The sequence below is a fragment of the Phalacrocorax carbo genome, chromosome Z (assembly GCF_963921805.1).
Source record: "Phalacrocorax carbo chromosome Z, bPhaCar2.1, whole genome shotgun sequence".
In the NCBI taxonomy this organism is placed as follows: Eukaryota; Metazoa; Chordata; class Aves; order Suliformes; family Phalacrocoracidae; genus Phalacrocorax; species Phalacrocorax carbo.
Genome location: NC_087548.1, coordinates 43,712,003 through 43,739,769, shown reverse-complemented (window position 1 = coordinate 43,739,769; position 27,767 = coordinate 43,712,003). Strand labels below are relative to the sequence as shown.

Below are 27,767 nucleotides of genomic sequence, written 5' to 3'. Positions count from 1 at the left end.
CTGTCTACCCAGTTAATGCTTCAACATGCCAATTTTTTAATTTAACCCCTTTAACTGTATCTAAAACAAGAGTCCTGACCTTTGTTCTGGTAAATCAGGATTGGGAAACAATACACAGAATATCTTTTTAAGGTCATGTGAAAATAGAAGTCTATACTTTTCCCTTATACATCAGGAATAAATAACAAGTGTTTGTGTTCTGTTCTGGTTTTCATACTCAGAAATAAACGGAACGTTATAGCAAAACTTTGGAGATCTTGCACATATGGTTTATTGTCATTAGACCACTTGAGACCTTGTCTAAATTCAAAATTGTGTCACTAACTTCAGGTAAAACTTTAAATTGAGTTTAGCCAAACTGCTTCAAAACCCTGCTTCATTTGGTTCAACTCGACCTGAGCCAGTATTTTAATTCTGATGCAAAATACACTCTGGTCACTGCACATTCATTTTCAGTTTGTTCGTTTGTTTGCTTCAAGCCAATTTAGATGACTTTCCATTGGTTTTAATAACTGCGTATGGAAAAAATACCGAACAGAATATATCTACTCAGAGTTGGGTATTAAGCTGAACTTCTCCAGAAAATACCATAACCATGGGTGCAGGAAATGGAGCGGCATAAAAATCAAGCTGCTCTGATAAACATTAGTAATTACACTCTTTAGTACCAGAAATTTATGAAAAAGAGTAGCACAGATGGTTACAGAAAGGGGAAATAAAAGCACAGGGGGAAGGAAGTGAGAAAGAAAAGAAAAAAAACAAGAGGAAAGAAGTAAGTGTTTAAAAACCCATCAGCCTAGGAAGGATTAAGAACTTAAAATTTTTTTGCTGTTGATGAAGCTCTGGCATGTGCCGAAGTGCTCTGCTGCCACAGAATTCAACGCCTCATATGGTTGTGACTAATGTGGAAAAGGAACAAGTGTGACCAAGGAAAGGATTAGTGGTTAAATATGCCTGAAATTACTTTTATCTGCAACAAACAAAAGGTCTAGGGGTGGCAAAACCGGGAATTGCCTTCAGTCTTTGGTACTCCTGCTTTATAAATCCATAAGCAGGTATTAAATTGTTTTAGGAGGAGTTTTAGAACGTTTTAGACTTCCCTGGTGAGTCAGGCTACTGTGGGAAAGTACAATTTTTATTTTAAGGTAAGGATTACGCCCCATGCGCGCTCTACCCACCAGAGACCCCTCCGTTTCCCCAATGCGCATGCGCCGGGCGCGCCCGGGCGCCCGGCGCATGCGCACTGGGGAAACAGGGCGGGCGCGTCCCCTCCCTCAGAGGCAACTCCCCTTTCTAGTAACTTCCCCGACGCGCGACGTCATCAGCGTGCGCCGCGCCGGAGCTGGACATATTTCCGCCCGCCGGCGCAGGAGCGGGTAGTGCGGGCTGGGCGCTGCGCCGTGCTGCAGGTCAGTTCGGTCTCACGCCTCCTTCATCACCCTTTCTCCCCCGCACCCCTCGTTCCGTTCGCTCCCCGCCATGTCGGAGAGCGCGGAGGGTCCCGCGGGGGGTCGCAGCCCGCCGGATTCCCCCACACCCGGGGCATCGGCTGGTCCGCGGATCATCAAAGTGACGGTAAAGACTCCCAAGGAAAAGGAGGAGTTCGCCATCTCCGAAACCAGCAGCATCCGGCAGGTGAGGGGCTGGGGGTTGTCCGGGGAGGGCCGGCGGGAGCCCCCGGGCCGGGTGAGGCAGCCCCGGGCCCGCCGTTGCTGCCCCGAGCAGGGCGAGGTCCCTTCCCGGTGACAAAGCAGCTCCTGCCCGCGTGGAGCTGCTCGGGCGCTGCCTGGCGGGCACCAGGCCTGCGAGAGGACGGCCGCCGTCTGAGGCTGGCGCGGCGAGTGAGGAAACCTACCGCTTCACCCGCTTTTCCCTGGCTTCTCCCTGCCGCAGTCCCGAGAGCCGGCCCGGGAGGAGGATGTAGCTCGCTTTCTAACTGCGAGTTGCCCCCTCGAGCTGACTCAGTCCGCAAGTAGGAGGGTGGCTGGCTGGCATGACTATAGCGAACGTATGCGGTCACCGCGTCGCAGCGCTGTTTTGCCAGCAGTTATCCTCATACAAAACTGCCTTTAAAAACAGCGAGAGGGTTACGCAAAGTTGCCTTCGTTTTAGGGAAGTCTGTCTTTAGAGTGTGTTTGTAAAATGTGCGGTACAAATAAAGTGTGCCTTTTACTGTACTTAAATGTGCTCGTTATTGATATGGTATTTAGCATGGTTGCACTGTAAGATAACCCTGAATTATTCGGGTCTTTTTTGCTTCCTTGTGGAAGCCTGTGGCCCGCGGTGCCTTTGGCTCAGAAGAAGCAGTGACACCTATTGAATCATTGACACTATTTCCTGTAACTCTTCTGTTTTTCTTGCAGGTTTTCCATGCAAATATTGTCTAGAGATTCATTTATTTAAGATTAGAAGGCTACAAATCATAGAAAAAGTGTAATAAAAGTGTAAGGTAGGGGCCCTGTAAAGCCTGCTAAAGAGTCTCCCGCTTGTGAAGTATGTATACATTGCTGTGCTAAAATACTCCAGAAAGTGAAGTTCTGTTTTATATTCAGTGTTTTTTATGTCAGTGTTTGGCTTATAAGTATCCCAGACATAAGTTTCATCGAGGTCTTCTCTCCAGCTGCCAGACGGATGAGACTACTCTCTTGTCTTCATCGGTTTTTTGGTAGCTGCAGCATTGTATGCCATCAGCTACTCTCTCTGCAAGCTTAATCTAGGCATTTCTCCCAAAGGTAAAATGACTGTGTTTGCTTTTTAATGTTGTTCACTGTGTTCCCAGCAATCTCATTCTGAAAGGGGTGCTTTTCACTTCTCTGTTCACCATAGATTTGTAGCAGCGTCAATGCAGTTTTTGTAAAAGTCTTTGCAAGTTTGGGGGTTTTGGTTTTGTTTTTTTAAAAAAGAGATTCATCTGCCGGAACTAAGCTGAGGATCACATTTGTCCTGAAAAGCAGTCTGCAGTTAGTTTGGGTACTGCAGGAATTATATAAACAGATTTACTTAGGACATGAATTTTGTTATCTGTTTGACTTTAACAGGATTGTCTCAAATGTGAGTGCCAGAGGGGCTCCCAGGTTTTCAAATAAGCAATTATCTTAAAAAACTGAAGTAGTTATACAGGCTAGCCAGAAAACTAGTTTTTTCTGAAAGCACCCATGTAAGTTTAGGTAATTAATAGAGTACGCTGCTTAAAATGTCTTTGTTGTCCACAGATATATTAAACTCTGAATGTTGTCTCCCTTGGAAGCTGCTGTTAACGGATTAGATCTGCAGTTCTGTTTTGATTCCTGTGAAGTAAGATTACCCCTGTGGGTTGCCTGTTTGCTTGGAGTCCTAGACAATGTCATACGTAGTGCTAAAAAATGCGCTCTCCCTGTAGTGTGACTAGTATTGGTGGTTTCTCTTAAACTGTAAAAATGAGCTGATGTTTATAATAAGCATCAACAGTAGATGTGATGTTTCTAGAGCCAGCCTTGAAAATGGGTTAATCTTAAATAAAAAGCAGGTTGAACATCTGTTCAGAAGCATCTGGGATCAGCAAGTGGTTTGTTCTGTTGGCGTAGGTGGGTCTACAATGCCTGCCATATTTTCAGGGTGAAAAAAACCCTAAGCAACCCTAAACTCACACAGCAAAATAAAACCCATTCAGCTGCATGTTTCTGTAGCTAATGTTATGGCCTAGTGAGTTGACTTGTTTATTTGTTTGCAGTCACTTCAGAGTACTTCCAGAATAAAAATCCAGATTTTTAGGTAAACATTTTGGGTCATCAGGGCCAAATTTAGGGCTACACAAAGTGTATTTTATGTTGTTCCATTAATGTAGATCAGGTCTGCAACCATCCCAAGCTAGGGAAGTTTTTTCCCTATGTTGGAACACTTCAGCAACGTAGGATTTGTTACTGCTGATCCTGTGTTGTGAAGCTAGAACAGTGAGCATGTGAGCTGGAATGGAAAATAGCCTTCAAGTAGAAAGCTACTCGGGGGTTCAGTTGGTAGCAAGTGCCACCCATCTGTCTCTTTCTCTGGAACCTATTTGATTGTGCTGAGAACAGTTTGGCACAGTATTAGGAGAAGGACCAAATATTTGCTTCGTTAACTGCGTGTGATACTGATCTTGCTCTGTGCAAAGGCTTCCTGAATACATGGTGAGTAAAGATGAGTACCTGTAAGCCTGCTGACTTTAGCTGACCCCGTCAGTGCTGACTTTTCAGCTCAGTAAAACTGTTTCTTTTGCCTGCTGTCTTTTCCAGGGTCATGAATTAGCTTTCTGTTGGCAGCAAGGCACTTGAGTATGTGAATTGTTTATAGTATCAGGTTTTCCATTGTTTGGTGTCTCAGCCTTGAAAGACATCTGTGTGACTTTTTATAGAGTCTGCCTTGCAACACACTCTGACTATTAACGTTTCTTAAGCTATTTTTTCCTCAGTTTGGAAGCTTGATTGAAATTGTTTTAGAGCAATGGTAGATGGCTATTTGGTAGAATGAAAACCTTTAGGAGAAGGTATATTGACTTTCCTGGTAGTTGGCTTAGTTCAATGTAAATCGAAAGTATCAGTTATCTAACTGTGGTACTTAGCAAGTGTTTTCTGATAAGTGATGGGCAGATATAGTAAAATAAGAATACCTTTTTGAAAAAATACTGTGAAGTGTCTTGCGGGCAGATACTTTTCTGCAGGGTAACAGATGCATTTTGATATTTCAGTTTTTAATCCTTTTTAAACTTTACCCATGTCAAGTAGGGCTTTCCTTCCGCCTGTGATTATAGAAGAAGGTAGCTAAGGTGCCATTCTGTATTTCCTCCACAAAAAACCTCTCAGAGGAGGAGATACAATTGCCAATTGTCTCTATGAGGTGTTACTGGACTTTGGGTACAAGCTTTCATGCAAGACCAAAATAACCGATAACACTCAAGGCCAGTGTTTTAATAACAAATCTGCCAGGGAAAACATCTCTAATCACGGCAGAGCACAGCAGACCCCAAAAACCAGCACCAATCTTTAACAGACACAGCAAGTACAAGAGCATGGTGCAGATAGGACAAACTAATCCTGAGAATAGTCTATGCTGTGACCAGCAACTGTTATTATCTCAACCCTTCGAGCCCCATGTTCGGCGCCAAAAAGGACTGTTGTAGTTCAGCCCCAGTTGGCAACTGAACACCACAGAGCTGCTCACTCACTCTCCCCCCTCCTGTGGGATGGGGAGAGAATTGGAAAAGCAAAAGAAAAAAACCCAACAAAATATAATAAAAAAGGGGGGAAAAAACCAAAACTACAAATGATACGACTGCTGACCGACACTGCCAGCCCCCAAGCCACGATTGCAGCCTGCTGCACCCAGCCGGCTCCCCCCTGTTAACATACTGGGCATGATGTTATTGTGATAAAATATCCTTTTGGCCAGTTTGGATCCGCTCTCCTAGCTGTACTCCCTCCCCTCCCACCTTCTTGTGTACCCGGCAGAGCATGGGAAGCTCGAAAAGTCCTTGACTAGTACAAGCACTGCCCAGCAAGAACTAAAACATCGGTGTGTTATCAGCATTGTTTTCATACTAAGTCCAGAGCACAGCACTACGCCAGCTGCAGTGAGGAAAATCAACTCTACCCCAGCTAAAACATGGCACCTCAGAAGCAGCACATTAGATCCTGATAATTAGAAGAAGACAAACCCACAAGTATTGATAATGGTTTTGGGGTTCTGTTTTAGAAATGTATGGGTGATTCTCATCCTGCCTCAGCAAAAATATAAGTCTGCGAACCTAATCTGTTATTGGTGGTATTTTTGACTAGTAACACTAAACAGCAGGCTCATTTGCAAAATACCTTGCACGGTAACCTGGGTTTTATGTGACAGTCGTCTGTGAATGAAGTGCCAAACAGAGGGCTTGCTCTTGCTTATACCTTGTTATTTCAGAAGTCCCAAGCTTGTGCTGAATGCAAGTGAAGCTGATGAAAAGACCTGACGTTGTTGTTGTTGTTGTTTTTTCTTGTTAGGCTTTTTATGTTAATATGCCTCTGTTAGCCAAAATTGGCTTAGTATTCTTGACAATTTTATTACTCTGTCTGGAAAGAGATCTACTGTGCATTTGGATCATGCATGTATGCTGCTATAGAGGTTATTTTGGGGGTCTTGGTATATTGGGTGTTGCATTCATGTCTTACTGTAGAGTTGCTTTTTTCAGATCATCTAAATGACATTACATGCAAGTAGGGAAAAGGAAATGTATAGCCTTTGATGCTCATATACTGGTAGTATTAAGTACTGTTTGGTTATGTTGTATAAATGTTTTGCTTCCTTGACCTTATGAGTAAATAATAGCTTCTAGAAATGCACGACAGGGCTTGGTTTAAGGTAAAGTAATAAGAAGGACATCAAGGTACCTGAGTGTGTCCAGAGAAGGGCAACCAAGATGGTGAAAGGTCTCAAGGGCAAGACTTCTGAGGAATGTCTGAGGTCACTTGGTCTGTACAGCTTGTAGAGGAGAAGGCTGAGGGGTGACCTTATTGCAGTCTACAGCTTCCCCAAGGTGGGCAATGAAGAGGGAGGTGCTGGTCTCATCTCTCTGGTGACCAGTGATAGGGCAGGAGGAAATAGTGTGAAGCTGCCTGAGGGAAAGTTCAGACTGGACATTAGGAAAGACTTTTCACTGGGAGGGTGGGTGGTCACTGCAACAGGCTCCCCAGGGAAGTGCTAATGGCACCAAGCCTATCCAGATCCTCCCTGAACTCTGGATGATGCTCCTAGTGGTACCGTTTAGTTTTAGGTAGCCCTGCACAGAGCAGGGAGTTGGACTCTGTGATCCATATGGATCCCTTCCAATTTGACTTACTCTATGAATATTGTTTATACTACAGCATCAGCCTTCCAGTGAGAATTAAGTTGTGGTTCTCACTGTTACAACATGTTGTGGAAAATACAATAATAAATAAGTTTGGGTAAATTGCATTGCTCTTTGGTTTGGCACAGTATGGTAGTCCTTATCCTTATGCATTAGCTTTGTACCAAATCGTGAGTATTTCTGCTGGTTTTATGTTACTTTGGAATGTGTATTAGGAATAATTAACCAGAAGAATGCAGATCTGGAAGCAACTGCCTGAATAGTTGGTCTGCAGAAGAGGGTCTAGAGTTTACAGCTGTTAAAGTCAGTGGTGTTACACATTTTTCCACATGGATTTCTCACTTTTTCTTATAAATATGAATATAGCTTTCAGAATGTGGGGTTCATCCTGTTGTTCCACTAAGTATAGATAAGAACTGGTGTGGAATATTTTGGCCGGTTTTGAGCCCCACACTTACAAAACAATGTAATTAGCTTTGAAAGTCCAAAGAGTGGTGGGAATGATCAGACTAGAAGAAGGCCCTCAAGGAAAGATTAGTCTTGCTGCAACCCTTTATTCTAAGGAGAACAACAGTCTGCTTGCATTGTCCATTGTGGGCAGGACAATGAAGAAATAAGATAGTGAAATAATGGAATAGGTTTTTTGGAAAAAGCTGCTGGGGGCCTTAGAACAGACTAGATAAACATGTCAGGAGTAATTCAGGTAGGTAGTCCACTTTGGGAAGGAATGGACTGGGTGACCTTCTGGAATACATGCTAGTCTAAATATAGCCAGTACAAAGGCTGCCTTAAAAGTTGTTTCCCCAAGAACTGGAACCTGTCCTGTGTGAGTAGACTTTTGACTAACCAAGGGCAACCTCCTGCCCGAACAGATTTCTTACCTTTGTTGTGTCTCAGACTGTCTTTTTTTAATCTGGGTTTTTTTTCCACTTCCTATACTATAAAACCTTTCAGTTAGAGACTCAACCTTCAAAGCGTAATACAGTGGGATTTTACTTTTAGTCCTGCGTGTTATAAAATGTAATTATTAATAACTAACTGCAAAATGAATCTTTTCCTATATGGAGTGAGAATTCCGTAGGATGTTTGGGGTGTTTTTTAAAGTAGTGTGGTCAACTTAATTTTAAAATGTTCAATAGGCTGACCTTCTGAATGGATTTCTAAATGCCTGGGATCGCTTTAAAAATACTTAGCCTAGTGACTAGTCTTGTTAAGTAAATTTATCTGGCTTTCTTACAATCAAGTCATTCCTTAGTGGTGTTCTTCAATATCTTTCCTTTTAAATTTTGTGAACTTTTTGCTCTTGGTAAGAGCATTTTTCCAGAGTATAATAAATCTCAGTCAGAATTCAATCAAAGCTTAACCTGGTTATTATTGGCTAGGAGGGCAAGAAGGTATACAGTGGGCTTCCATGTTCAGTTGTTTTAATGAGGACATGATTGTCCTGGTCAGGTGAAGAATGTGGCTGTTCACCATGCCCTGGGCTGCAGTCTCATTTCATGTAGATATGTCATCAGCTGAATGAGAAAGCAGAGCTACCTGATAGGTAACTTTTGCTTGTGTGGAAACGAATGCTAGTTTTGACGCATGGAAGGCAGTAAAAATGTGTCTGAGAGGATACTTCACTGTGCAGTTCCAGCAAAAGTGTGGACAGACTTACTTTACTTGTGACATTGCATCCTCAGTCTTTCAGCAATGGGTGCCTTCAGTGGTGTGTGTGTGTGTATCTATATCTCTTAGTGTATACTTGCTAGTATATCATTATATACATACTTTACAGTGTGAATATATATGTATATCTATAAGTGGTATGTATACTAGTATATACTTTTTGTCATGGATGCATGCCTGATTGAAGTCACAGTAGTCTTCAAGTGGAGTCAGATTTTTGTAGATAGTTACAGAACTAGTGATCTAGATCTGAAACTCTTCTGGTACTTATTGTACAAAAAACCCACAACTATTTCCCATCATTCTATGGACAAAAATTGAGAAAACTTAATAAAGAATTTCTAGATTGTGTAAAAATATGCAGTGCAAGTGGGGTAATACATTAAATGTGAACAAAACAGCCTGTCCTTATTAAAAAAAGTATAGTTCAGTATTCAATTACATAAATGTATAATCTTAACTTTTTTCTTTAGTTCAAGGAAGAAATCTCTAAGCGTTTCAAGTCCCACATTGATCAGCTTGTGTTGATATTTGCTGGAAAAATTTTAAAAGATCAAGATACTTTGACTCAGCATGGAATTCATGATGGACTCACTGTTCACCTGGTTATCAAAACGCAAAACAGGTAACCTTCCTAATGAGTGATCTTCTGTTTACCTTGAAGAAGTAGAAATATTCTTAATTCTTAAGTTTTCTGTTGGACAAACCTGGATTTGGCCAAATCACTTTTATCAGCTCCTTAGTCAACAGTTGGCGTAGAAAACCAGTCTGAAATTACAGTGCTTTTTTGGGGGTTTATCTTGTATTTTAATTGGAGTCATGTTTCTAAAATGGAAGTCTCTCTTCTGTTATTTCTTTTTTGTTTTAGTGCTGAGTACTAGCTGTGTTTTGGCTCTGTACTCCTCAGATAGCAGCACTTATTGTCCATAAAGATATGTTGTGCAGCTTGTCTTTTCACATGTGAAAACATCCAGTGAATCCTTATTCAGTGTTTTGGTAAAACAAGGAAAGAAAATTTTTGAGAACTGCTTTAGTGCAACTAATTTATTTCACTGAACAGAAAGAATTGAATTTTAAAATAGTTTTTGTTGTTGTATAGGTGAGGAAACTTTAAAATGATGAAAGTTACATGAATTGAGCTATTTCATAGAATCATAGAATTATTAAGGTTGGAAAAGACCTCTAAGATCAAGTCCAACCATCAACCCAACACCACCAAGCCTCCTAAACTATGTCCTGAAGAGCCATGTCTACACCTTTTCTGAACACCTCCAGGGATGGTGATTCCACCACCTCTCTGGGCAGCCTGTTCCAATGCCTGAGACCACTCCTTCAGGAAAGATATTTTTCCTAATACCCAATGAAAGTCTCCCCTGATGCAACTTGAGGCCATTTCCTCTCATCCTATCACTAGTTACTTGGGAGAAGAGACCAACACTTACCTCACTGCAGCCTCCTTTCAGGTAGTTACAGAGAGCAATAAGGTGTGCCTTCAGCCTCCTCTTCTCCAGGCTAAACAACCCCAGCTGCCTCAGCCAATCCTCATAAGACTGGTTCTCCAGACCCTTCACCAGCTTGTTGAAGTGCTGGAGTGTGTCAAGAAAAGGGCAACGTCCTTCTTGTAGTGAGGGGCCCAAAACTGAACACATTATTTGAGATGCAGCCTTACCAGTGCTGAGTACAGGGGCACGATCACTTCCCTACTCCTGCTGGCCACACCATTCCTGATACAAGCCAGGATGCTCTTGGCCACCTGGGCACACTGCTGGCTCATGTTCCACCAGCTGTCAACCAGCACCCCCAGGTTCTTTTCTGCTGAGCAGCTTCCCAGCCACTCTTCCCCAAGCCTGTAGTGTTGCATGGCGTTGTTGTGGCCCAAGTGCAGGCCCCAGTACTAGGCCTTGTTAAACCTCATACAGTTGTCCTCAGCCCATCGATCCAGCCTGTCCAGGTCCCTCTGCAGAGCCTTTCTACAATTGAGCAGATCAACACTCCTACCCAATTTGGTGTCATCTGCAAACTTACTGGGGTCACACTCAATCCCCTCACCCAGATCACTGATAAAGATGTTAAACAAGACTGGCCCCAAAACTGAGCCCTGGGGAACACTCCTTCTGCCCTGGCTGCGAACTGGATTTAGCTCTGTTCGCCAACTACAAAACGCATGCATGATGTCATCTGCACATTACTTCCTGTGGAGTGCCCAGACATAAAAGCTTCAACTAAAAAATCCTTACAGCAAGTTGGGTAAGATTCTGTTGAGGGATATATATCTTGCTTCGTCAATAACGTGTGTGTTCTAGACTGAAAGTTGTCTTTCTCCTGTTCTATGTAAGCCTTGTTTGTGGTAAGGGTCTCCTCCTATAGGAAGAGATCAGGTGATGAAGGAAAGAGCATGGAACTTAGGAGAGAAAAGATTTCCCTTTCCAGGCCTCAGCATGTCACAGAGGCCTATTACTAACTGTTGTGGTTTGACACCAGCTGGTGACCAAGCACCACACAGCCACTTGCTTACTCCCCCTCAGTGGGATGGGGGAGAGGATCAGAAGAGTAAAAGTGAGAAAACTCGTGGGTGAAATGAAGACAGTTTAATATGTAAAGGAAAAGCCCCACATGCAAGCAAACAAAACAAGGAATTCATTCACCACTTTCCATTGGCAGGCAGGTGTTCAGCCATCTCCAGGAAAGCAGGGCTCTATTTTCTTGGGAAGACAACGTTCAGAGTGATGGTGTTTCCCTTGCTTCCTCCTTCTTCACCCAGCTTTGTATGCTGAGCATGATGTCACATGGTCTGGAATATCTCTCTGGTTATTTGGGGTCAGCTGTCCCAGTCGTGTCCCCTCCCAGCTTCTTGTGCACCCTCAGCCTGCTTGCTGGTGTGTTGGTGTGAGGAGCTTACATTCTGGCAGGACTGTCTTGTCTGTCCTGGAGTTCTCTCTCTGTCAAAACCCTTTTGTCTGCACTCGCAGAGGTCTCACTTCCTTCCCCTATGCCTCCCCATCCTGAAATGTAGAGCTGATAGCCATCCCAATCTTATACCCAGTAGTAGCTAATACTGCAATTTTGTGCTTCGTGCATCTGAACTTACGTTCTGCTGTTGTAATGACTTCTGCTTTTTTTTGCCTCCAGTCTTGAGTATGGCAGAGAGGCTTCAAGAGTAGTGATAGCAGGATGCTTTTAACTTGCAGAACCTTCAGAGGGTCATACGTTGGACCTACAATTACTATACACACTGAAATAACAGTGCCGGTCTTGTACCTTCTTGCACTTTGCCTCTGGGCAAAGGAACATCTTTGCGCAATGCCACATTTATGGCTTTTGGGGAATTTTTGGTGTCCCTGCATTGGTCCTGTCAGCATTGCAGTCTATGTCTCAGTTCTCTCCCACTTTTTGTATAACTTTAGAGGAGTATTACCATTACGTTCAGGATGTTTTAATCATGTCTCCGACAGGGATGTACAAACAAAAAATTACAGACCCTTTGCATGTATCTACCCTATTTTCAAATGAGGCAGTAAGGTTTTCACCTACTAGCTTTGCTTGAATAAACTAAAAGTATGCTCATAAGACCTGCTAAAAAGAATTCCCAGCACAATGGAATTCAGCTTTGAGAAAGTATAACATAGCCCTGAACCATCTCAACATTCTTTTTAGTAAGGTACCTGGATTTTATGCTTGACCCAAAAGACAAGACTTAGACCCTGCCAGTGTGGCCTGGCAGTTGCTGATTTTTAGCCATGAGTATCAAGACTGGATTGCTACAAACCACTGTACACTATACCATTTACTTTTCTGTTGACTGCTGCTGCTACTGTTGCTGCCATATGTCTGAATAAACAAAAGTTCTTTCCAAAACTAGATTTGAGGATGATCCTTTCCCTTCTAAACAATATTAGACGTGTAACTTTCAAACAGGAATCCTCATATATCCCAGACAATCCTTGTTGAAAAAAAAAGGTAATTTTATAACAGCACTACGTTTTCTAGAATGATGCAGGCTTCCAGTATGATCTTGTAAGCTGGCCTATACAGTGTCAGTGTAGCAGTGAGTGATTAGCAATGGGCAGTGCAGATGCATTGAATTTCTGAATACAGAGTTCGAAGTCAACACCTGTAATTCGTTCACAAGTAACAGGAGGAAACATAACAGCAAAGTGGATATAAAAGATCATGTGCACTTGGCAGGAATTTCAAAGTCTTGAGGCTTACAGATTTGACACTCAAACCATTATCTTGAGTGTATATATCTCCAGCTTCCATAGAAGCACTATGAACTGCAAGTTTTCAGGCTTGTCTACTTTTCTGTACTGCTTTGAGAACTTTCCTTGTCTGTTACATGAAAAGGTATTCCTGTATTTAATGGCATTATTTAAATTAACTTATTAATCTTGCAACTCTTAAACTTGCTTTTTTAGATCACAGGAGCACCCAGGTCAACAAGGAAATGCCACTGGGAGTACTGCTACTACATCAACATCAAGCAGTAGTACCTCAACAGCAGCTTCAGCAAGTAGTAACCCTTTTGGCTTGGGTAAGAATATTTGTTAGGTAGCATAGTGGGTATCTTTACTTGGATTCAGGTAACTGTCCCTGAAGCTTTATTATAATGTAGACAGAACTTTAAACAAAAAAAAAGGCAAAAAACTTATTACAGATATCTATGTTACTGGATGTAGAAGGTTTCTGATCAGTAAGTTATCAGAGGACGGTTGTTTTCTTAATTTTATATGTGCTGTTTTTCCTTCAGTAGTAAGGTGCCACTGATGTTATATTCTGGGACTATGGGTAATGAAAATCCTTCCAGTGTCCTTGTGCTCCTTAAAAGTGCATCTGAATTGCTGTGAGGAGAGTATTGATGAAGTTGGACCTGTAACATGAAGCCAAGATCTGGAACAAAAGTAACAAAATTGCTGCTAAACTTAACAATTCAGTGTTTCTCAGGTTCTGAGTCTGATAGTGATATCAGTCTTCTCTTTCATGAATAAAGAGGTTGCAGTCTGTTGACTTAAAAACACTATTTCTGTAATCACAGTAGGGTTTTTGGTTCATTGTTTTTTCACCTCATTTGCTTTTAGGGGGTGGGTAGGAGTAGAATTGGAAAAGCTAACCAGAGTAAGCAATTGCTTTCTTAGGTGTAAACAGTTCTTCAGACTGACTAGTACCTTCTGAAACTTTTTGTTTGGACTTGGCAAAGGAGGGGAATTCAAAGCATAATTAGTTCTTGGTGCATTAGTAAGAAGAGCTCTATTTTTAATTAGAATAGGGAATATGAGTCATATTGGGAGATCTCTCTTGGTTGTAGTCTAACCAAGAGGAGACAGATAAACAATGATTTTAAATGCATTGGAAAGTGTTGCAGGGTGGGGGGACATACAACTTGTTAAAATTCTAACAGCTTTTCTTCTCATTTTCCACAGCTAAGATGCAAGGGATGTCTGAGTTTTGGGGCCCTAAATGTTGTGTGTATTTCCGAGGCGGTTTGTTGGATTTTTAGTTATATATCTTGTTATTTAAAGAAGCAAACTCTTGGTGGATAACTCCTTAACAGCCTTGCAAAGATGGACTTTCCATTCTTTTTCACTATTTTGAAGTGTGGGATGTTTCAAGTATTTTTGTGTTTAGAAAGAACCTGGGTATGTTAAAAGTATACTATAAGCTGAAAGTTCAATTATATTTTTTTTCATCCTTTTAAAGGTGGCCTTGGAGGTTTGGCAGGTCTGAGTAGCCTGGGATTTAATACATCAAACTTCTCAGAGTTGCAAAGTCAGATGCAACGGCAACTTATGTCCAACCCAGAAATGATGGTTCAGATAATGGAAAATCCATTTGTTCAGAGCATGCTTTCAAATCCTGAGCTGATGAGGCAGTTAATTATGGCTAACCCTCAAATGCAGCAACTGATACAGAGAAATCCAGAAATCAGTCACATGCTGAATAATCCAGATATAATGAGACAGGTATGTAGATCTCTCTAAGTTCATGACCTTTGATTATACTGTAACTGTGAACAACAGAGCAGGAATTGGACACGCTTAGTCAAGTGCTTAAACATTCTTTAAGTATTTAGGCTTGTTAAAAAAATCCATAAAAGGATGCTGTAGGCAGCTGATATTTGTATTTCTAGTTGTTAATGTCTGAAATAGACTGATAATTCAGAAAATCTGCAGAATAGTTTTGAAAGACTCTGAAGGCTGTGTAATCATGTCTTCTGAGGTTAGAGTTAGATGTCCCTGTGTGTACTTGAAATCTTTTGTTGTATAGATGAGTTTACCAGAAGTAGTAATTCTCCAAAATACCACACATTTTCATTTAACTTCTGAGTGCTTTCAAAATTAGATAGTATGTAAGATACATTGTGTGGCAGAAGATATCAAAAAACAAATGGGTACTTTTGAAAATGTAGGTATTTATTTTAAAGTTCATATTATAGTCTGCCTGCTGTAACTATGCTAGAAATGGTAGGAGTATATTGTGTTGAAAAGATCAAGAAAGAAGAAAATAGTTCATTCAATATTTTTCTCCTCTTCAGCCAGTGCTTCCTGACCTGACCAACATAGTGACAATTGTGGTAGAATGCTGGCTAAATATCTAATTCAGTTGACTCCCACTAATCTGACATCTTGATTTGACTTTAGCCATAACTTCAAACTGGATAATACAGTAGTAACTGAGTTATTGCCAAATGCTGATGTTTTCACTTTAGAACTGATTTCTTATTAATACAGATTAAATGTTCCACTTCCCTAGACACTAGAACTTGCTAGAAACCCTGCAATGATGCAAGAAATGATGCGAAACCAAGACCGAGCCTTGAGCAACCTAGAAAGTATACCAGGTGGATACAATGCCTTACGACGTATGTACACAGATATTCAGGAGCCAATGTTGAATGCAGCACAGGAACAGGTGAGAGAAGATTGCAAGTGCCACTGAAAGTAATTTTTTTTTTAAATAAAGGCATGTAGGTAATGTATATTTCTAAATGTATACTTGACAAAAGATTTCTTGGGACTTGAAGTCAATACATGGCCTCTTCCTCTTGAGAGGAAAGCTTTAAAAACTCTATGCTTTTCTAAGCTTGAAGAAATACAGATATCACTTTGTGTGTTTGAGAAGTTATTTTGAAGTTAATGGATTTCTGTATTATGTAAATTTGAATTCCTTCCATTCTTTTCCCTAAAATTCTGAGGTCCAGGAAATTTTTTTAAGGCTGTGTTTAGCAGCTGCGAACCCAAGACAGGAAGAAAAAACGACTTTGAGGTTGGAAACCAGCATGAAAGTTATAATTCTACTGTGATCAAAATACCCATGTAGTCGCAACACTGCTTTCAAAAAGAAATGTGATTTAATGTTTTTTGGAGGTGCTAGTATCTTTCAATGTTGGTGTCTTTTCAGAATATTTACAGTTAATTACTGCAGGATGGTGAGTATAACTGATCAAGAGCCATCAACATTTATCTTCATGTGTAATTTTGGAAAGGTAACTTGCTATTTATAGCAGACTAAAAAGTGGTTTACTTTAGTAGATGATACATGTTTGCTTTCTTTCCTCTATAGTTTGGAGGTAACCCGTTTGCTTCTCTAGTAAGCAATGCACCAACAGGAGGGGACAGTCAGCCATCTCGTACAGAAAATAGAGATCCTCTACCAAACCCGTGGGCTCCTCAGTCCAGCTCACAGGCTTCCACAACAGGTACCAGCACCAGTGGTGAGAGCGGTGGCAGTAGTAGTGCTGGAAACAGCACCTCTGACAGTGCGGGACAGGGCTCAACTGTACCAAATTTGGGACCTGGACTAGGAGGTATGTGTGTGATTGCAGTTACATATATTTCACATACTTGGGAGTTTGCTGAAATGATTCTTTCATTAGAAAGAGGTTTTGGTTCAAAGCTTTTATTGCTATTTACTTTCGTAGAACGTTGGACTAGTATGAAAGTCCCCTGTAGTAAAACAAACATGAAGAGTAAACTTGGATAATAGTACTTGTGTATTGCCCTAAAATAACAAAGGTGGAGAATCTCTATGTGAATAATAGTATTCTTCTTTGGAGGCAAATGTGAAAACAGCTAATAATGTGGGTACTTTGGTACTGCTTGTGGGATACAACCTCTGTCTTAACTTCTAGGGTAGATGCATCTCTCTAAGCAGAACCACACTGAGGTGTATTTCAGAGACTAAAATTCTTAGAGACCAAGTGCTTATATCCTCGTTTTATGTAGTCTAATTCCTGTGATAATAGTCAGGATGTTTACTAAAGTGGCCTCTTACTTTTTTTAAGCTGGTATGTTCAACACACCAGGAATGCAGAGCTTATTACAGCAAATAACAGAAAACCCGCAACTTATGCAGAATATGTTGTCTGCACCCTATATGAGAAGCATGATGCAGTCATTAAGCCAAAATCCTGATCTGGCAGTACAGGTAAATGCATTTGGTGTAGTAATGTATTGTGTGAATTGAAGAAAAACAAAAAAAGAGTTGCATCTCTGATACAGTGAAATTTTCAGTTATGCAAACATCTCAACTGTGGTAAATGGCCCAGTTTTTAGTGTTAATGCCTAACTCACTGAAATTACTACCTACCTACACTTAAGAATTTGTTGCAGAGAGCTTCTTCAATTTGTAGTTGGACATCACACTATTCATGCTTCTAAAATAACTTGTAAGTTTGTGTGTTATGTACAGCACTAAGCTTCTGACCCAGCATAAGAACGAGTTAGACAAAACGAATACTGTGGTTGTAAATTAATGTAGATCTGCCAGTAAATAAATACCCCACTAGCTTGGGAGGAAAGACATGACAAGGAGAGGAGTTGATGCCATATCTAGTTGTTATTCTGGTTTTAACTTGTCTTTTGTGACCTGTGCTCACTGTAAAAGTGCAGGTGGTGTTTTATGAATGGTATTATAGAAGTGCTTTCAAATTTTACTTAAGTAATATCCAAAGTCAAATCCTGAACTGAGATTAAAAAATAATATCTTTTCTGTGTTAAATACTCACTTGGAAAGTATCCCTGACTTCAGATGATGTTTATAGGGAAATTATTATTTAGATCTGTAGTGGAGGCTGAGCAGAAAAGGATTTTCTTGTAATGAGGTTGTCTTGGCAAGGATCTGGCAATTCATTCACTTAAAAGATCGAAACAAAAACCAAATAATACCAAAATAACAACAAAACCAAACCAACAACAACAAATAATGCCTGCAACATGTTCTGGCTGGTGGTTTGTAATAAGTTTAAGCCAAAGTAGTAGATGATGATTATTCTGTGAGGTTGTGTTCATAGACTATTGGCATGTAAGTTGTTGTCTTAAAACCCCCTGTGGTTTTTACTGCTTTATCTTTGAAGCGAAATATTTTTTCCCCATAGATGATGTTGAATAATCCTTTATTTGCTGGAAATCCTCAACTTCAGGAACAAATGAGACAGCAACTTCCTATTTTCCTTCAGCAAGTAAGATGAGATACTAGCTGTTAACATGCCTGCAAGTCAATGAGCAATATTTTTAGTAAACTAGTGTGTGTCTGTGGCTAAAAGCTAGATTCTGTAATATATTCGTATTAGCTTTAGACACCACCTTAGATTGCCCCTTGATAATAAATTCTGGCTTAATGTCTCTATCCCCTTCATCAGTTAAACCTGACTTTTAGTGGATATTTTTGTCTGTGGCTAGCACAGCTGCTTGGATTTGCTCTTGCTTCTTTGCTTGCAAGGAATAATTTTTCTTCCTACACATCAGCCAAAGAACACCAGCTTGTGACGTGATTTGTATCATAAATTAAAAGATCAGTACTTTACCTACTGCTAGAATAAAGTTTCACTATGCTTTTCTCATACCTCTTCAGACCTGCCTTAAGTGTTTGGGTAAAGAGATCTTGCAGCATACATTGAAAGACCCAAGTCATTACCTAATTCAAAAGAAGTGGGTTCTGAAGCCTTTTGCCTGTAAAGGCTGCTGTACTGCTATCTTCCCCTCGTAACACTGTGCCTGCAGTGCAGGTATATGCTTGATATTAGCTGTCACAGTGTGTAGTAGTACTGTGTTCCCTAAATAGGAGCAAGCAAGACTTTTTTAGAAATTGAAAACTTAATGCAATGCATGAGTTCTATCATTAGGCAGTCCTTGCAAATTAGTGTAGATGTGCATTCCTGAGATCTGATTGTACACAGGCAGTTTTGTAAGTAATTAATACATACATGAATTACAGTAGCAAGTTCAGTGTTCAGAAGAAACTGTTTAAATTGTTTCAACCACATGAAGGGCTATAGTGTTTTGTAATGCCACCACTTGTGATGACTCAGTATTTGAAGAGCAAGCACTTCATGTATGTTTTGAAATCTATGCATAAATGGTAATTAATGAGGCCACAGTAGGAATAATTTGTTTCCTCTGGGTATCTCCTTCTATGAGTATCACCTTGGGGTTTATTTGCACAGCTAGTTTCTCTGTTGTATTCACTATGTTAGGTCAGATGATCAGCAGCATTAGCAGGTAAAGTGAAGTGGAAAAATATCTGGGTATTCGCAGAATGTTGACAATATTGCAGCTCAGTCTTCCTTGCTTATCCACTGGTGTTTGTATTATGGGATCGGGTGACAGAAACCATAGAAAGTTCCTCTCCGTAGTGGAAGGCAGTTTTTGCAATAAAGGGCAATTGAGTAGTAGAACTAGGAAAACTCACCTGTGAGCTGCTCCATCTGCAGCTTTTATATGACTCTTAACAAGAGTTGCAGCTACTTAACAGCTGGAATTAATAACATTAATAGAGACATGATCCAGGTCACCTAAGTGCTCTGAGAATTGTTGGGCCACCATTTCTGTGAAACAGCTGCAAATATCAGACGGTAAGTTGTGATTTAAATATTTTCTAAAATTAAATGCAGCAGCTTTCTTTGGAGAACCCAAAATGTTTCCCTCTTTAAAATTTAGGTAAACTTTGCCAGCTATATATTTAGTTATTCTCTGACTTTAAGCTGTCAGGAAAATAATAGTCCAAGAGATTAACAACTTGCCATGCTAAAGTCTCATTATGTACCCATATTCCAGACTAGAGGTTTTCATGTCCTATTCTGCAGTTCTCCCTTGCACCAGAGGAAGTTTGTCCATAATATGCGCATTTCTATGTGAATCAAAAATGTTTTTGCAGAGAAGGAATTTGGTCTAGTTGCCAAGTGAAGGCTGCTAAGATTAATAAGCTTGTCTGCTCTTTGAAGTAGGTCTAGCTACCAAGACTGTCACTTGTGTGTGAAACATTACTTTTCACTTAGCTGCAGCACCTCTAAGCAGAGGTGAGCATAAGCCATTAGTTTTGCTTTTGTATCTGAAATACTCATGTTTCTGGACATTTAATTTCAGAAATGCCTTTTAATTATCTGTGGATGTGAAAGCCAGTTCTTAACTGAAGTCACACTAGAGTGAGGGCCCTTGAATATTACACATTTCACAGAATCAGAATCACAGGTTGGAAGGGACCTCAGGGAATTTGCTTGCTACTACGTTTTGCAGTGCATATATTCGCATTTCTCTGGTGCTACAGATACTAAAATAGTCATGCTCAAACTGCTGTGGTCTGAATTTAGCTAGGAAAAAAAAATTATTGCAGAACTTTTTCTTAGGTATCTCTTGGTAAAATTTCATTGTGTTCAGTGTTGTTGCTTACCACTAGTATGATACAGGAGAATGATGTTGGACTAATAACAGTCCTATGGCTTTGAAAGATGAAGTCTGCTAGAAGAGGTAATGAAAAATACTTTTCCTAATGTACTTCTCATTTGAAAGACTTTGTCCACATCTAGAGAGTTCATTCATGACCTCCTATGAAAGTTTAAAAAAAAAACACCAAAGCATTTCCTGTAAATATTCAAATACAAAGTTGAAAAACAAGTTCTGAAATTATGTTAGGCTCTAAAAAAATCTAGTGATAAAGATTAACTTTGAACATCTGCATATGATTAAGAGTTTCTCTCGTTTTCTTAGATGCAGAATCCTGACACCTTATCAGCTATGTCAAACCCTAGAGCAATGCAGGCTTTGCTACAGATACAGCAGGGTTTGCAGACACTGGCAGCAGAAGCACCGGGGCTTATACCAGGGTAAGAATCAGTCTTATCAATTTAGACAAGAACTTTTCTCTTGTGTTATGTTGTTCATTCTTCTTACATGTAGAGATTTACACAGTTTTTATTAAAGACTCCTCTTCCTGCCTCTTCTACTTTTTAACTAAACTTGTATTAGAATTTGTCACATTTTGCCTGCCATCCACTTCTAAATAGTGATGACTCTGGTCTTTGTCTTAGTACTTTACTTAAATTGTCATTCCCTCTTTGACAGGATTTTTACTCAGTAATTAAACAAATGAGAATAGACAAGCCAGTATTTATTATTCAAGTGCTATATTTCTTTTTCCGCAGATTTAATCCTGCATTAGGTGGATTGGGAAGCACTGGAGCTCCTATAGGGTCCACTGTACCTAGTTCTGTTCCCAGTGAAAGTACAAGTCCAGTATCAGGAACTGCTGAGCCTGGTCACCAGCAGTTTGTTCAGCAAATGTTGCAGGCACTTGCTGGTGCAAATACTCAGGTAAAGTACATCACTATATTCTAGATTTTTTTTTTAAATTCTTCCTTTATTTTTTCATTATAAACAGCTAGAAGGGAGGCTGATAGTTGAGAGGAAAGCTCTCTGGATGCTTCTCGTCAAAGGAGAGCAGAGGAGGGTTAAAAGTGGTATTGCAGCCATGCAAGTAAATGCTGGAAAACATAAAATTTGAGTAAAAGTGTCCTCTGAACAGTTGATGATTTTTTTTTTATAAACTCATCTTCATACCCTTGAACTTCTGAAATACTTGGAAAGCTTGAGGCAGATTGAGATGCTAAGGTTCACTGGCAAATGAAGTGTGGGCTGAGGCAAGAGAAAAGCTTAGGCATATTGAACGCCATTACCTCTGTGGGTTTTGTCTGTGTTGCTGTTACACTCTCGCTGTAACTAAGTCTCTCACCTACACTTTGAAATAGCCATGCTTTGGTTAGTTAGAGCATAGACTTGTTGTGTGGCTTCACTGGCATCCTGCAAGTCCAGTCTGCAGTGCATTCTGTTAACATACTGAGTGGGACTATCAGTTTCCAGAGAGGCATTTTGTTAATACTGTGTGGGATTAAGGGTTTCCAGAGAGCTCCAGAAGTCAACCAAAGCAGCATTGCCAGTAGTTGTAGGGTGATGAGCAAGACTGCATTTAAAGGAGACACGCTGTTAACTCTCGTGAGTGCTGTGAGTGTGAGTGTGAGTACCACCTTTACACTGTGGTACATACTCAGTGTAATAGCAGGCTGCTGGTGGAAGGGGTGGTCCTGCTTTTTCCTCCTCTGTTGCCACAGGGTGAGCTAGTTCAGCTTGCTGATCTGATAGACTTCTTCTCTTGTTATCTCACCATGAGAAAGCCATATTATCATTCATTTTGACTTATTATGCTGTCAAATCTTAAACCAGTGGTCAACATTCTGTTTAGTTTTGCTTAGAAGCAGGTGGGGGCCAGTTCTTAAATTTCACATTACATCTTTACATTGTATTGGTTTGGAAACCACATGCAGACTGTAAATACTGGTAGTGATGTCATGATGTATGAAACTGAATTAGAACAAAAGCAAAATTAGCAATAGCTGCACAAGTTTTGTGTTGGTATCTAAATCGACCCCGTGACTTCTCAGTACTAGTCCAGCATATTTGTGCTGGTTTTTCCTGGGATAGGGTTCACTTTCTTTACAGTAGCTCGTATGGGACTATAACTTTGCTATAATTCTTCTGATTCAAAAATGCCTCTGAACTGAAGATCATAGCACTGAAATCATGCAGAATTTTGCCGTGAGTTTATGTGAGCAGGATCATCCCATAAAGCACAGGTGACAGTTTGCCTTATACTGTAGCTTTCTAACAACTAGACTTTTGGTAACTTTAGTCAACAAATACTTGGAGCATTAAAAAAGAGGTGAATTTTATGTCAAGGAAGTAAAAAAGCCTGTGATATTCACCATTGCTGACAGTGACATCATAATCCTTGCTCTTTGTCATTGCTAGGTTGAACTTTATTCCATTTAAAAAAATCTATATGCATATGTTTAAGAATCTGTTCATAGGACATGAATTTATGCAATTTAATTTTAATTTTTTTATCAAACAGCAGCTTTTCCTGTAGTTCAAGAATGGCATGTGTAAGTACTCTTACACTCTTACTCTTAAAATTGAAGCTGCTCTGACTTGTCAAAGAGTAATTCAAGTGTGAATTGAATTTATGTCACAGTATAGTTTTAAGATCTTGAAAAATGTCAGAAATTATTAAAGACGGGGAGTGGTGCAGGACTACCTATGTTTAAATACTGTGCTTTGCTAAATGTGTTATGCTTTTATAACTTGACATTTTGTTCTTCGCAGTTAGAAAATCCGGAAGTTAGATTTCAGCAACAACTGGAGCAGCTGAGTGCAATGGGGTTTCTGAACCATGAAGCAAACTTACAAGCTCTAATAGCAACTGGAGGTGACATCAATGAAGCTATTGAAAGGCTCCTTGGCTCTCAGCCTTCATAGCAATGTTTCTTTATCTTGAAAAATCTAATTTATTTTTGATAACAGCTCTTAAATCCTTAAAATATTTGCTTTATTTCATTCTGACTCTTGGGATTGTCTTGTTACAACTGAAACTGGTCTGACACATTTTAAGGTGGAGTGCAGTAGTTTTCTTCAAACAGTGGGAATCAATGCAGTTGCATCCGTTGCATGCATCACACTTCTTTTGTTCTGCATCATTCGTGATGTTTTTTGTTTGTTTTTTTTTTAAACGATGTCACCTTCCACAGTTGGGTGAACAGGTTTTGTCTGACCTACAACTGTCCAATTTGCTTACTCCTTAAACATTAGCCTTCAGTAGTAATTTATGTAGAATACATAAATGAAAAGAAAAATTAATTGAAGCTACAATCTGTGGGTACCCATACTGCTTACTGTGATTTTGGCATGTACTTTTTTTGCTAGCAAAATGCTGTAAGATTTTACCACCTGAGTAATCTACCATTTTTTGCTTTAATTTGTATAAAAACAATATATACAATGGAGGCAGCTCATTTCTAGAGCTCTACACACTGCAATAGAATGAGATCATAAGTAACGCAAAAAACCGGGGAGAGAGGGGGAATTCGTAAGACATGTTTTTGGTGTAGAATCTTCCAGCATCTTTGGTAACCATCTCAGCAAAAATGCTTAAGCAAGTTCAGTTAAAATATACTAGAATTACAGTTCTGGTTATCTCTTTACATCTAACTGTACAGAAACTCGCATTGTAACATTGTCTCAGTATTCACAAAGATTAACTAAATTACCTCTATCATTGTGCAAATTAAAGGGGCACTGCCTTGTGCTCTGGAATAGCTTCTGAGGCTTTTTGGCTTGTTCCACCGAGATTCTAATATGTACTCTGATTTGTAATTGGAAACAATACTTTCACTCACGGTCATGTGATATTCTAATTACTTTTAACTACCATGTAAAAAATACTGTATATCTTTTGAGTTTTTATGGGTAGTTACTTCTCTTGTGCACAGGTAATAAGTGAATTAAAGACTCTTCAAGCATCTTGTCTCTGTGTGTTTGCAGTTGATGATTACCTAGAATTTGAGATGACTGACCAGCTTAAGAGTTGGCATCTGAGTGTAACCTCTGGGACTATTCACTACCTCTGGGCTAAGATTAATGAACAACTCTTTGAGAGTGAGGTCGAGGGGAGAGCATAAGAGGCGTACTAATGATGATAAAGTAGGGGTAGAAGAAATAAAAAACACTACTGTATGTTACTGAATTGCATCCGCTTTTTATTGGCCTTGCAGGTCAGTGCAGTTGTGAACATCCTCACTCAATTCCTATATTGCTTTTAAATACTTGGCTTCAACAGTCTCTTTCTTCTGATGGTACAGGTATAAGTTGAGTCTGCTCTAAAACTCATTGCTTGCAAATGGTGTAAAACTACCCATTTTAACTCCAAGTTGTTGATCAATGTGCTGGTTTTGGCTGAGAAGGGGTTAATTCTCTTCACTGTGGTGCCTGTGGTGGTTGGACCTTTCCAGCTTCGTGCAATGCGGCTAATCGCCTCAACAAGGTGGTATCCAAAGTACAGTAATAGTTTCAGCAAAAACCCCAAATACTGGATAGAACTGAAAACCAGTGTCTGCATAACAAATCTTGTAGGCAAAACATTACTCATCACAGCAGAACACAGCAGACTAAACAAACCAACATCAATCTTTGACAAAAACTGCAAAAATGAGAACATGATGCTGTGACCAGCAGCTGTTATTATCTTGAACCCTCGAGCTCCACGTTGGGCACCAAGAGAGACTCATGGTTTGGCTGGCAGCTCAGCCCCACACAGTCGCTCGCTCACTCCCCCACTGGTGGGATGGGGGAGAGAATCAGAAGGGTAACGCTCATGGGTTGGGATAATAACAGTTTAATAATTAAAATAAAACAACAAAAGATGCAATGGAAAGGAAAACAATGAGATGCAAAACCCGGGGTGGGGCGGGGGAAGGGGGAATGAACCACCAAAAGAAACTGCATGTGATGCAGCCGCCCACTGACCCAAAGCTGCCAGTCCCTGAGCAGCAACCACCCCACGCCAACGGCTGCCGTTAATTTACTGGTCATGGTGTCACATGGTATGGGATGAATGTGCCATTGGCCAGTCGGGGTCAGCTGCCGTGGCCCCGCCCTTCCCGGACCCCTGCCCACATTGCACGAAGCTGGAAAGGTCTGGAAAGGTCCGACCACCACAGGCACCACAGTGAAGAGAATTAACCCCTTCTCAGCAAAAACCAGCACAGTCAGTTTGAAGCAAAATTATAATGCGGTATAAATGAAAAGTTGAGCACACATCAGCATATAGTCTAATTTAAAAACCTTTGGAAAAGCCACGTGCAATTTTGTTGGCAGTAACTGCATTGTATTCTTCTCACAGAAGAGGAGTTTCACTCACTGTCCCGTGATCTTGTCTCTTTGCCAGTAAGTAAATTGATCAAATACTTCTGATGCATGGTACTGGAGAAAGTGCAAGATCTCTTGGTTGGCCTTGTCACGATCCACTGTTGGGTTGAACAGTTTGGCAGAGGTTAAACCCCTTTGCTTTCCAACCAAATTCAGACAATTCTTGGAGGTTGGGGGTGGCTGGGCTGAACTTCTGATTAATTCCAATGTGTTATGGTGACTACGTTCCTTTTACATTCTCAGAAACAGAATTAAGAGTCAAAATGGAGTCAAGTGCCAAGTCACTTTATTTGGCCAGAAATAGATACCCTGTGGCTCAACATTGGTGGTGAATATTGAGACAGTGATGAGAGAAAGAATACAAAGAAAGGCAGAAAGATTAGATCAATAACAAAAATTTTAGCTATGAAGGCCAAAACATTGTAATAGTATCAACTCTAAACAAGGCCAATGCCTAACATCCATAACAATTCAGTTTTCAATTAAAAAAAAAAAACAGACTGGGGAGACAAACAGTTTATGCAGTTTGGACTGTGGATGACACAGGCTGATGTACAGCTTGAATTTGTTTAATTCCATCAGGTGACACAGTGGGTAGAAACTGCATATTTGCGACAACACATCAGATTAACTGCATGAAACATGGGATGACACATGGCAAAACCAGTAACATTTCTAGACCACACAATAGGTAAAATAAGATTCGTTTAACCCAAGGACCTTCTGGAAGCCAGGAGAGCATATCAACATTCCAGCCTTGGACGGGAACATGAACTAATTTCTGTATTCCAGCAGTAATTTGTTCTACAACTTTGCCATTGTCATCAATCTTTAAACAACAATTAGAATAATTCAATTTCCCACAGACTCCACCTTCTTCGGCTAGAAGGAGAACCATGCGATGCTGATGAATTGCAGTTCGCATTTGGGTTGCCTGATCTGTCAATAGGTCTTGCAGCAGGATAATGTGATTTAGGTTGTAAATGGGTTCTTGAGCACCACTAACCCATTCATTGGGGTTCCATGTTGCGGGTCTGTAATGTCGTATGATACGTTGAGGGGTCCACACATCTTTACCCCAGGACTGGCCACTCCCATCAGTGAGGGAGGTATCAATAATTTTGGATCATTTTTCCCGCTTCAAATCATCAAATACTTGAACACCTAAATGTTTTCCACCTGCTTCTAAGAGTAAGAGAAGCTAGGGACAATCACACCAACATAACATATTTCCGACCAATTTGCTGGCAGTGCTTTATATGCATGGTTTCCACATATCCAGTAGTGTCCCTTAAGGGCCACTGATCCATTAGCAAAAGGTCCTCTCCAACGTCCTACATGGGGTGAAGGGTCAAAGTAAGGGGTAGGTTCTAAATCAAATGGGTCACTTCCACCACAAAAATATTGTGATTCCATTGTGGTGTTTTCACAGCAGGGTGAGTCTGAACAAAGTTTTTCCCACATCCCTCAATAGAGCCAGTCTATTCTGTTATGAGGTTTACAGTTGTAAGCTCCGGCTTCCTGGTCCCAAAGAAAATCATGGTCTACAGTGTCACCTCAACTGGCATTAGGTGTAAAAGACCAAAATCTGGGAAATGCATTTGTGTATCCTTTATCATTCACTCAGTCATATGTATATATGAATTCACCCTTCCTAGGTGGCTCTTCACCCACCTGAATGGCTATGCTTAATTCTGATACATCCACTCAATTGTGCTGTTGCCCATGAAGGGGCCATCCTTTTGTGTTCTAGCCAAACAATATTTACCTTTCTCAGGAAATTGTATGTGCCATGGTGAATCATGTGAGCTTTCCCATGTTTTGTTCCCATTTGCTTCACTGTACCTGCTCACCAACCATTTCGGTAGCAAAAGTATAGCTACCCAGGGCCAACCTGATAGACCAAACGGCCCTCCACCTATCCAGCATTTCATGAGATTGTAAACACCTGCTATTTGTTCAGCCAATTGCATGAAAGAATTCTTCATATCATTCCCTTCAGCCCCAGAGTCCCTGAGGGGGTAACTGATTGATCCAGGGGTCGCGGTCTGTACAATACACCAAAACAACAAAATTGACATTTTGCTCTACACATCCAGCCTAGGATTACAAATGTTATAAAAAAGATCACAAAACCACAAATGGTTACATAAATCAAATGTTGATCTTGCCACATTCAGTCCTTTCCAACCAAGGTCTCCTGTGAAATGAAACTCAGTATTGACTCACCCTGC

At 40.4% G+C, this 27,767-nt stretch overlaps 1 protein-coding gene across 3 annotated transcripts; it reads left to right on the top strand.

Annotated features, from left to right (window-relative positions):
* Window positions 1-1,337: 1,337 nt before the first annotated feature.
* Window positions 1,338-24,128, top strand: UBQLN1 (ubiquilin 1). 3 transcript variants are annotated; one of them, XM_064439496.1, is made up of 11 exons: window positions 1,338-1,635; window positions 8,983-9,134; window positions 12,925-13,040; window positions 14,204-14,466; window positions 15,257-15,415; window positions 16,067-16,202; window positions 16,788-16,930; window positions 17,880-17,963; window positions 20,488-20,603; window positions 20,922-21,090; window positions 22,936-24,128. In XM_064439496.1, the coding sequence occupies exons 1-11, from the start codon at window positions 1,480-1,482 to the stop codon at window positions 23,086-23,088; spliced, it is 1,647 nt and encodes a 548-aa protein (XP_064295566.1). In that variant the 5' UTR covers window positions 1,338-1,479; the 3' UTR covers window positions 23,089-24,128. The 3 variants fall into 3 exon arrangements, with proteins under 3 accessions (XP_064295566.1, XP_064295564.1, XP_064295565.1); XM_064439494.1 differs by having other exon boundaries at window positions 1,339-1,635; window positions 16,067-16,310; XM_064439495.1 differs by lacking the exon at window positions 17,880-17,963 and having other exon boundaries at window positions 1,339-1,635; window positions 16,067-16,310.
* The last annotated feature ends 3,639 nt before the right edge of the window (window positions 24,129-27,767 follow it).

Coding starts and splice junctions, on each gene's coding strand:
- UBQLN1 (XM_064439494.1), top strand. CDS start 1,480: ATGTCGGAGAGCGCGGAGGGTCCCGCGGGGGGTCGCAGCCCGCCGGAT. Junction 14,467..15,256: donor ATCCAGATATAATGAGACAG/GTATGTAGATCT, acceptor CCACTTCCCTAG/ACACTAGAACTTGCTAGAAA. Junction 21,091..22,935: donor TTGCTGGTGCAAATACTCAG/GTAAAGTACATC, acceptor TGTTCTTCGCAG/TTAGAAAATCCGGAAGTTAG.